This window comes from Lactuca sativa, chromosome 6, assembly GCF_002870075.4.
Source record: "Lactuca sativa cultivar Salinas chromosome 6, Lsat_Salinas_v11, whole genome shotgun sequence".
Taxonomy (NCBI): domain Eukaryota; kingdom Viridiplantae; phylum Streptophyta; class Magnoliopsida; order Asterales; family Asteraceae; genus Lactuca; species Lactuca sativa.
This window is the reverse complement of record NC_056628.2, coordinates 41915311-41927688: the sequence shown is the minus strand read 5'-3', so window position 1 is coordinate 41927688 and position 12378 is coordinate 41915311. Positions and strand designations below refer to the sequence as shown.

General features: G+C 32.0%; 1 protein-coding gene across 1 annotated transcript; it reads left to right on the top strand.

The window, feature by feature from the left end:
- The first annotated feature begins 1143 nt into the window (after window positions 1-1143).
- Window positions 1144-1809, top strand: LOC111919576 (uncharacterized). The gene has a single exon (XM_023915151.3). The coding sequence runs from the start codon at window positions 1204-1206 to the stop codon at window positions 1708-1710; it is 507 nt and encodes a 168-aa protein (XP_023770919.1). The 5' UTR covers window positions 1144-1203; the 3' UTR covers window positions 1711-1809.
- The last annotated feature ends 10569 nt before the right edge of the window (window positions 1810-12378 follow it).

Here is a 12378-nt window from a genome sequence, read left to right as displayed (position 1 = left end):
GTGCAAGATAACCTGAACGATTCGAGATCATCATTGTGTTTAGAGAGAGAAAAAAGGATTCAAGAAGAGGATTCTTACCTAACTATGATAGAATTTCAGATCTCACCATCAAAAATATAACATGCTATACTTTGCAAAATGTTGCAAAACCTCCATTAACAATAGATTCACGGTAGGCTTTATAGCAGGGGATGTAAGAAAGAGCCATCTGTAGGAGGGATATTTGAATCAACATGTTTTTCTGATGGTTTCAAATTTTGAATTTTCCGAAATTCAGGAAAGGAGATGGAATTTGTTGAGAAATATAAGGATTCAAAGCACGGGTTAAAATTTAATAATATTTTATTGATGATTACTTGTACTATTAGCTTAATGATTTGAACGTCTTAAAAAAATAATATTATTACTACCTCCGTCCCAAATTGATAGTCCACTTTTGACTTTTGAAGTCTTTTTTTCAACTTTGACTTTAAATATTTTTGTTTTTTTATAGATAATATTTGATGCAAAATATATAAATGTATTGTATGTTAAATGTTATTTCATTGTTATAAGTTTTATCAAGTAATATATAACACAAATAAAAATATTTAAGGTCAAAGTTGAAGAAGAAAGACTTTCAATGTCATAAGTGGACTATCAATTTGGAACGGAGGGAGTATATTCAATCTATTTTTAGAAATAGTGAGATTTCTTTTATAAGATAGTATATATATACGAGTAGGATCAAATGAGAACACCAAAAAGGTTGAGAACGCGAGGACAAAGTATATTCATTTGTGATTCTATGTATTCATTTATGGAGACATGATAAAATTTTATGCATTTAATTTAAACTGAAGAGAAAAACATATCCATATTGATTGTGCGTAAAAATTTATCATTTCTCTACAAATGAATACATGAAATCACAAATGAATATACTTGTTATCGCGTTCTCAACCTTTTAGGTGTTCTCATTTGATCATTTCCCTATATATATATATATATAGGATTTGATTTAAATATATTATAATAAAGTGTCAAAAGATAAAATGATAAAACTACAATGAGTTTTTGCTATTTTCCTATTTTTATGAATAAAATAGTAGATGCTTACATAATTGAATAGACGCATAGTCTACTCAATTATATATACCTTTAGGCAAGGCCTACCTCCCAATCAATCACCATACCCAATCAGTCTTCATATTTTCCTCTGTAATGACAACAAGAAATTCCGTCCACCATCGACCAAAATTCCTCCATTTAGAAGCTTTTGTTGCTGATCAAAGAATCAGCTCCTGCGACGAAGATGATTTTGATAACTTCGAGATGATCAAATTCGACATCTGGAACACCAACGACGATTATCATATCAACACACAAATCCCCATCTCGAAATCAATGGTTACCTCAAGAAAACAACCAATAAAACCTCCACGAAGCAACCAAAGAACGCTGCCCAACACTGGATCATTGCCAGTCAACGTACCGGACTGGTCAAAGATCCTCCGTGATGCTTACAAACAATCAGACAGCGATCATGTTGATGACGACGATTGTCGTGGTGGCTGTGATGATCACTGGTTGCCACCACATGAGTATTTATCGAGGATTAGGAGTGCTTCACTTTCAGTACATGAAGGTGTTGGAAGAACTCTTAAAGGGAGAGATTTGAGTAGACTTAGAAATGCCATTTGGAAGCAAACTGGCTTTGAACAAGATTAGCAGCACATCACTGTAGTGACGGAATCACCGTATTGTGACGGTTTCATTCCCTTTTGTAAGGTGAAGTTTTATTGTAATATAATTAGGGTTTTCATGTTATGTAATATTTATTAACGAGACTTCACCCCAAAAAAAAAAAAAAAAAAAAAAAAAAAAAAACTCTACATTTCCAAGAAAACTTATATTTGATATTCATTATTGAACGAGCTTTAAAAAATAGTAAAAATTATTTATCATATTTATGTTCTATAATATTTATGAGGAAAAAAAAACTTATTAAAAATATATAAAATAAAACCTACTATTTTGTTTAATATAAATTAATAAGCAAGAGAGACATTATTATAAGCAAAGATTCTAAAAAAAATACTTAAAAATAGTTTTATTGATTTTACAACGTTTGAAATTATGTATAAAATTAAATTGATATGATAAAAAAATCTTTTATAAATTACTTTACGTAATGAGAATTGTTGTTGTTCAAAAAAAATTACTTTTAGTAAAATAATATTTTTATATTTGAAAATGTATGCTTTAGTTTGAGCTATTTAAAAATCGTATATTCTAGTTTTTATTTAATTATATTAACACTTATTACCTCGTTTAGGCAAGTTTAATACTGTAATTGAAGTTAAATAGGAGATGCGCCATTTTGATATTTTCTTAATCATGATAAATGATTTATTATCAACAATACATATTTGAATTAATTAAAAATAAGATGTATAGTTATAACTAATAACATGTAATAATACTAAAAAGCAAAACACAAAACTTACTTGTGTAATGTGTTAGATGCATCTGCTTCATCTAAGCCACCATCGATCGGAGTTACGTGTTATTTTTAATCAAGGATGGTAGTTAAGAAAGGTGCATTTTACCTACAACAACCCTTCTAGTGAAAGTCGCTTCCCACTTTTTCCCATTAAAAAATTACACATCTTTCATAATTTTAAAATACTTAAGACAAAATTACACGACTAGTACTTATGGTTTAATAGAACTAGTTGGTCATGGATGAAAACTTCTACATGGTTAGTCCATGGTTTCATTTTATTAGGTGTTAGTCTTTGATATGTTAAATCGAACTTTTGAGTTGTTACTTTTTTTAATATGAGCAAGATGTATTTAAATCAAATTTAAAAAATACAATAGACCTCACGGACCAATTATGTAATATATCAATAATATTAAATATTTTATTTATTATACCTCCAAAATTTAGATCCTCAGTAGTACATTAGCAAGTTAGTATCAAATGCCATAATGCATTGTCGAAAAACGTAAATATAGTCGAAAATGTACAAAGTATAATTGAAATTACAAAAATATCAAAAAAGTCCTTGGTAGTATCACAGACAAAGTGGAAACGACTTCTTAGAATGAAAAAACATTCTTTACAGTCTATTAATGATAAACGAAATTTGCTTGTGGAAAAAGAAAAACTAAAAAAAATAGATTTTCTTATTCAAAGTCGACATTAATAAAGCTTTTCATTTAATAAATTATAGCTACTTCAACCCGGTTGTGTTACAAATAGCATTTGAGGATAAATGATGTGCTAGAATAAAAGGGTGTCTCGTATCGTTTCGATCTTTGGTTCTAGTAAATGGGTGCCAACAAAACAATTCCCCATAACCACATGTACTATACAACGCAATTCGCTCTTACATTTCCTATTTATTATAGCTAAGATTCTAAATAACGTAAGACGTGACTTGACGGTAATGTCAAGCCTCAAGCTTTTTCGAGCCTTTACGAGCCACGTCGTTTGTAAGACATGAATTAAGACGACAATTTTGTATATAATTAATATTTTTATATGTATTTTCAACTATTATTCTATTTTATACACATATGTGAGTTAAGACGACCTTTTGGTAAAGCTTAGCGGTAGGCATAACCCTTGAAGCCATGATGAGTTGTTGGTGATTTTGTATCATCAATGTGTATTTAAGTGTAATGGATTCACTTATTGACCAAAATTCAATCTTGATGAAGGTGTGGAGTGCACACTTGTTTAAAGTAGACTGTCATTTAGGGGCAAAGCCCCTAAATGAACGGGGGTCTGGGGCAGCGCCCCTGGGAGCGGGGTCTAAGGGGCAGAGCCCCTGACTGGGGTCCAAGCGGCAACCCCGGTTTTTTACTTCATTTTGACCTTTATTAAAAATCCATTTTTTGTGACTGTTATTGGTTTTGACAGTTGGAGTAGTTTTTGGACAAAGAAAACTGTCTTGACAGTTTTCAGACAAATGAACAACTTAATCTTTTTGGTCATCATTTTTTCTGGGTACAACAACAATCACGAAATTCATAACATCTATATTTTTAGTTTTTGCTCTTAATTCTGAGTCTTATCTGATTAAAGATTGGGAGTAGATGAAGAAGACAAGGTACCATGATATGTTACAAGATGGTATAAGGGAGTCTGCCAGCTTTTCATCTTGTTGGCTTTAGAGGGCATCATAGCTAGAGATCGAGAGCGGGAGATTGATTTAGAGCACCTCAAGAAGAGGAAACCAAATTAGGTGCAGATAGTTGGGGGTCCTACGAAGTGACCAAAACTTTTGATCAGCGAGTGAGAGGCCAACATGGTCGTGATCAGTGCAGCACATGTGGGAAGTAACACAATGAAGTTTGTCTATTTAGGGGTTTGGGTTGCTATAAGTGTGGAAGGCTTGATCGGGTCAGCATAGATCATCCCTGGGAGATAAATTTGTTATGTTTCCACTGCAATGAGGTGGGCCATGAGAAGGTCGTCCGATGTTGTGGGAGGGAGCAATGTGTGTACCTGTTCAAGTTACTTTGAGGATCACTGATGGATGTGAGGGCAGAGTGGATATTCCCATAGTGAGGAGCCAAACATTATAGTCACGGGCTGAGGAGATCCGAGTTCCACCATTTGACATCACAAATAGTTTATTTGGATAATCCTCATATGTCATACTGCATACCGAGAGATGTGCTTAGAAGATATTTAGGTGAGATGGTTTTGGATGTTGATGTGGGAGGAATTAATTACCTTCAGAGTAAGCTTTAAGTGAGAGAAGACCAACATCCAGTTCCATCTTTATTGGTATCAGCAAGGAACTCAAGGAATCCACAAGGTGGGAATGTTGGGTTTGAATGCAAGAATTATAGGGGTCATTCGGTAATACGAGGAAATGAAGAATTGGTTTGATCGTGGGTGTACGATCGGTAATTGTCAAGTTCATACCTTCGAAGTGTGGTGAGTTTCAGCTTCGTATGGGAATTACTCTAGTGCAAGTATGTCGTTGAATTGGTTGGGTACCCGTTTCGATAGTTGAGATTTTGTTCTACGTCATCTGATAAAGTCGCCGAGGACTTATAGTGGATTCAGTGAAAAGTGCTCGATAATATTGAACTCATTGAGATTTTGGAGAGTATTCATTCATTTTTGGTAGGTATGTGTTCGCTAGGATTGGCTAGTAATGGAACACTAGTACTTGTGGGATCAGGTTATCGGCAACTTCGAGTAGTTAGGTTGCGAGATAGATTTGAATCTATCAGTTTTGTGGTTGGAAGAGCGTAGTTGAAGACAAGTGGTAGAGAACCATTTGGACTATGGGACTGCACATGGAATGAGATTTTAGGTTACCTTGTGTATTAGTGGTGTTGTATGGAGTGTATATGATTAGTTTTAGGTGGATGGATTATGTTAGGGCCTCTTTGCCTATTGTTGTCTGATGAAGGCTTTAGGGTTCAAAACATAACCCAAACACCTGATTTGGGGTATCATCGGATGAGGTTTTGACTCATGATGGTTATGGTTGGTATGCTAGATGCACAGTAAGACCATGGGTTAGGTCCATGGCAGTGTGGAAGTGTTGTATGAATGCAGGGTGGCCGTAGCATTCACTAGGTCAGCAGGTATTGATAAAAGTGTTGTAAGACTGTGGGGTGGCCGTAGCATTAAATAGGTTGGTAGGTAGTATTAGAGGTGTTGTGAGACTGTGGGAAGCCCACAACATTCATGGGATCAAGGAAGGATGTGAGCCGTATGGGGTCGGTCGTGATGTAAGACTACAGCTGGGTGTGTTTTATTCATTTAGAGCAAAGTAAGTTTCATTACATCAGTGTGATGGTTAGTTATGATACCCCTGGTTGGAGCAGGAGGTTGTTGAAGCTTTATATATAAGTAGGTTACGGTAGCTTGGCCAGATAGACTCTTGGATATAGTCTTATGGTACAGTCGTTTAAAAGGATGTTGGTTTCAGCACCAGTCGGGAATCAGCACTTCAGATAATTGGTAAATCAACTTGGAGCTCAAAAGATCTTGGATAGATCGAAAATGAGAATGTTGGTTAGTAGGATAATCTAGGGTCGTAAGGATTTTGTTTGGATTAGATTGCAAAGTGGAGCCATATTGACTATGATTTAGAATAGTTTTGTATGTCGGGAAGCCAGATAAGGTATTGGATTCCTGGTTTTGAGATGAGTTGTGATTGTTATCCTTTATTAGTTAACGTCAACAGGAGCACGGATTCATCCATCATCAGTATGTGAGTTTTGCTTAGAATGGGTTCGATTAATGGAAGCCATCGTATGTTAGGATCGACTTTTATCAGGGATCTGGTAGGTGGTCAGGGTGTATATGCTTTCGGGTATCTGTAAGTTTGTTCGGGTTGGATACGTTTGTTAGGTTCGGTTTGGAAGTTGAGTCTCTGCGGGAGCAGTTTTGATTGGTTCTGTTTTTCTCGGAGTCTGAAATTGTATAGGGTTTTCAATTTTAGGTATAGCGGTTGGATACTCGTTGGCTTAAGGAAAAGTTGAGGTTCATTCTTCGTTAAGGCTTGTGATATCATCTATTTTGGTTTCGACAAAAGTAAGGGTGGGCGGTTATCAGAGCGTGGTGACGTACCTAGTCATTTTTGGGATTTAAGGAGTTCGGTCAAGATCGTTTAGTTTCATAAATGATATAGTAAGGAATGATTTCGAGGACGAAATCAAATATAAGTGGGAAAAGTTGTAACACCTTATTCAGGACCATTCTATAATTTAGGGCCGTGGGTCGGAAGTTGATTGTGTAAAGGCTTTGGGTTTTAAGTAGGAGATTTTTAGACCTTTTAGAAGGAGGTAATGATGGTTATTAGATCTAAACCTTTGAATTGTGTTTCGGAGTCAAGGGGTAAAACGGGAAAAGTCATAGGCCGAGTTCTTGCATGAAATATGGATTTTTGTTTGAGAAGTTTTTAGTCCAAGATATTTAGACAATATTGTAAAGCTCCTTAATACCTTTCCGTAGATATAAAGAGCATCAAAATTGTAGTTAGAACAAAGAAATTATGCCTGTTTGGAGTTCGGTCGATTTTGGGTTATACAGAGTACGCTAGGCATATAAAGGGGTGCACGTAGGGTGTATTGAGGCACCCTGAGTACGCTGCGCATACCAGGAGTACGTTGGGCGTACGTGATCAATGCCTAAACCCTATTTTCAAGGTTTGAGCCCTATTTAAGCTCCTTAACTCCCCCAAACCCACTCGATTCTCTTCATCCACCCCTCCAACACCCCTTCCATGAAACCCTAACCCTAGTTGAGCATTGTGTGCTAAAATAAGGTGTTTTTGAGTGCTTTGGAATATGCACGGTGCACCTAATAGAAGAAGGAACTTCTAGGAGAAGTGTTGGTTGCTTTGGAGCTTGTTGATATGGACTTTGTTCACCTTATTTATCTTCTAGAGGCATAAACTTTGAATCTTGATGATGCATTTGTTAGATCTAGCAAGTTTTGGATGTTATGATATTTTGGTCATTTTAGTGCATAAAGTTTATATCTTGAAAGTTTGTGACCTAGTTATGGATAAAGTTGGAAACTTTATCCATCTAAACATCATTTTGATTTAGATATGAAAGTTGGAGAGTTGTACTTAATGGATTAAGTTGAAAAAAGATAAACTTTTGGGTCCCTTTGAGACTTAAAGACTAGATCTTGTTTGTTGGGGCGATTCTAATGGATAAAGTTGGAACTTTATCCATTAGAAAGCTATTATGAACTATAAAAATGTGATCTTGGTTGTTCTATCCCTTTTATGCAAGAGTTGTGATGTTTTATTGGGTTAAGAACTTGGTTTTGGACATTAAGCACTTTATAGCCTTGCGAAGTCATATAGTTGGAAACTTTATGACTTAGGACATCATTTTGGGCTTGGATTTGAGTTTTGGATGTAAGGACATAAGGAAATAAGCTCTTAATGGAGTTTTGGGACTCAGCTGCATATGATAGGCGTACTTGGTGGTACGCTATGCGTACACGGTCAGCGCCTCACTTTTGGTCAACATCAGAGTACGCTGACCGTACTCTCTTGGTACGTAGGGCGTACTCCACTGGGAAGAAATATCGACTTTTGGACCTTGACCGTTGACTTTGACCATGGCTGACCAAATTTGACCTATGAGCATTTTTGGTAATATGATTTATAGTTTGAGATTTGTGTTCCTTTGTATAGGTGACCGGTCGAGATAACTTTTAGAGCAGTGATCAGTATAGCTATTCTTTCAAGCTGTGAGGTGAGTTTTCTCACTATATCCATGGGTCGAAGGCACTAATTCCATCCTATTACTTGTTATATGGAATGCTAGTTGTCTTTGTGATATTTGCCTGGAAGACCCCGGGAGTAACCCATGACATTTGTATGAATGACCATGGGGGTAGCCCATTACACTTGGATGTCAGACCATAGGGGTAGCCCATGACATTTAAAGGAAAGGACATGGGGTGTCCCATGGCACTTGGATGTCAGACCATGGGGTACCCCATGGCATTTCAGGGAAAAGACCATGGGGGTAGCCGATGGCAAATGTATGTATGGTATGTCGTATTTTGGAAAACCCACTAAGCTTTGTGCTTATGGGTTTCAGTTTATGTTTTAGGTACATCAGGTACTACAGACAAGGGCCCGACGTGATGGCACAACATCCCCTAGAGTTTTCTGCATTAGCAATTAATGATATTACTCTGATGTTTAAATGATATATTCACTTTGATCGGTTTTGGAACAACTCTGGGGGACGATATATTCACTTCGTATGATTTATTCACTTTGTTTGAAAAAGCTTATTCTTCATATCTAGTGATTAGTAAAAAGAGATATACTGGTCTTTAATGGACAAAAGGTAAGAAATAGTGTTCTTTTAATAAAATAATGTGTTTTAGACAAGTTTGATACAAAAGATAAGCAATAATGTTTTTTATAAAAAGTTTGTTATGAGCAGTTAGTCAGTTAGTCGTATTCTCAATGTCAGGTATTGATATTTTTTAGTATATAAACAAGTTGCATAATTTTTTTATTAATATTATAAATTGTGGTGTATAAATACACTATTGTATGGAACTCATCAAAAAGTTGAAAACAACTTTGCATTTTTTTTATAAAATACATTTTTAGTCTTTTTTTCTATATGGGTCAAAGTTATCGTATTTATTTGTTGTGTTTGACATTTTTGTTAAAAAACTAATAAAACTATATTTTAATATATATATATATATATATATATATATATATATATATATATATATATATATATATATATATATATATAAAGAATAACTATTGAATCGAAAACACAAAAATGAATATTACCCACATAAATCATATGTGATTAAATACATTTAATCAAATATGATTATATGCATTTAATGACACACTAATCATACATGATTATATATATATATATATATATATATATATATATATATATATATATATATATATATATATATATATATATATATATATAATCAAATGTGATTAAGTACATGAGGAAAACTATTGACTCAATGTGGAAATGAATCCCCACCACATAAATCATATGTGATTAAATACATATAATCACATGTGATTAAATACACTAGACAAATTATTGAGTTGAAAACGCGAAAATAAATATTACCCACATAAATCATATGTGATTAAATACATATAATCACATGTGATTGTATGCATTTAATCACACACGATTTATATAGCTTTTTTTTATTTCATGTTTTCGAATAAATAATTAGTCTTGTGTATTTAATCACATATGATTTATATAGAAATTATTTGATTTTACATTCTTCATTCAATAATTGTTTTCATGTATTTAACCACATCTGATTAGATGTATCTCATCACAAATAAATTATATAGATAAAATTCATTTTCATGTTCTCGATTTAATAGTTGTTCTCATATATTTAATCAAATGTGATATATATATATATATATATATATATATATATAAAATCACATATGATTAATACATGATACCAACTATCGAATCGAAACCGCGAAAAGTATTGTCCATATAAATCATATATGATTAAAAAACATATAATCACGTGTGATTGTATACATGAGAATATATATGAGAAAAATTATTGAATCGGCAATGCGGAAACAATATTTGTCTATATATGTATTTAATCACATTTGATTATATGTATTTAATCACACATGTTTTGTGTGGACAATATTCATTTTCGTGTTCTCGATTCAATAATTGCTCTTTTTCCATTTTAATCATATGTGATTAAATACATTTAATCACTTGTTATTAAATGTGTATAATCACATTTGATTTTTTTTTTGGAAAAACGAATACTTTCTATATAAATCAGAACATGTGATTAAATACACAAGATCAATTATTGAATCGAAACCGAAAAATAGATATTGTCCATACAAATCATATTTAATTACATATATATAATCACATGTGATTATATGTATTCAATCACATATGATTTATGTAGATAAGATTCATTATCGCATTCTCGATTTAATAATTGTTCTTTGTCAACTTTCATCATATATTATTAAATTCATCTAATCACATGTTATTATATATATATATATATATATATATATATATATATATATATATGTATATATATATATATATATATATATATATATATATATATATATATAGACACACACACATAACCACATCTAATTTATATGGACAAAAAAGAATTTCGTCTATATAAATCATATGTGATTAGATACATATAATCACATGTGATTTTATAAAAGAGAACAACCATTAAATAAAAAATGTGAATTTTGTTTGTCCAAATTAATCATATGTTATTAGATACATATAATTAGATATGATTAAATACATGAGAAAAAATGTTGAATGGAAAAAATGAAAATGAATCTTGTTTTTATAAATTATATGTGATTAGATACATATAATCACATGTGATTATATGTATGTAATCATATGTGATTTATGTGATTAAATAGATAAAATTCATTTTCATGTTCTCGATTTAATAGTTGTTCTCATATATTTAATAAAATGTGATATATATATATATATATATATATATATATATATATATATATATATATATATATATATATATATATATATATATATATATAATCACATATGATTAATACATGATACCAACTATCGAATCGAAACCGCAAAAAGTATTGTCCAGATAAATCATATATGATTAAAAAACATATAATCACGTGTGATTGTATACATGAGAATATATATGAGAAAAATTATTGAATCGGCAATGCAGAAACAATATTTGTCTATATGTGTATTTAATTACATTTGATTATATGTATTTAATCACATATTTTTTGTGTGGACAATATTCAATTTTGTGTTCTCGATTCAATAATTGCTCTTTGTCCATTTTGATCATATGTGATTAAATACATTTAATCACTTGTTTAAATGTGTATAATCACATTTGATTTTTTTTTTTTGGAAAAACGAATACTTTCTATATAAATCAGATCATGTGATTAAATACACAAGATCAATTATTGAATCGAAACCGAAAAATAGATATTGTACATACAAGTCGTATTTAATTACATATATATAATAACATGTGATTATATGTATTCAATCACATATGATTTATGTAGATAAGATTCATTATTGCATTCTCGATTTAATAATTGTTCTTTGTCAACTTTCATGATATATTATTAAATTCATCTAATCACATGTTATTATATATATATATATATATATATATATATATATATATATATATATATATATATATATATATATATATATAGACACACACATAACCACATCTAATTTATATGGACAAAAAAGAATTTTGTCTATATAAATCATATGTGATTAGATACATATAATCACATGTGATTTTATACAAGAGAACAAACATTAAATAAAAAACGTGAATTTTTTTTGTCCAAATTAATCATATGTTATTAGATACATATAATTACATATGATTAAATACATGAGAAAAATTATTGTATGGAAAACATGAAAATGAATCTTGTTTATATAAATTATAATCTTGTTTATATAAATTATATGTGATTAGATACATATAATCACATGTGATTATAGGTATTTAATCATATGTGATTTATGTGATTAAATACGTACAATCAAACATGATTTTTGTGATTATAGGCATTCAATCATATTTGGTTGCATGTAGTAGGTGGTGGTATGGTGAAGATGAGTGATGGTGGGTGGTGGTGAAGGTGGGGGAGGGTGGTGGTGACGGGTGATAGTGGTGATGGTAGTGGTGGGTCATGGGGGTTGTAGGTGATCGTTGGTTTATTGTAGTTGTGGGTGGTGGGTAGTGGTGGTGGTGAAGGACGGTGGGGGTGACAGGTGGTGAGTGGGTCGGTGGTGGTGTTG

Bases quoted from the DNA above. Each gene is read 5' to 3' on its own strand.
- LOC111919576 (XM_023915151.3), top strand. From the start codon at position 1,204: ATGACAACAAGAAATTCCGTCCACCATCGACCAAAATTCCTCCATTTA.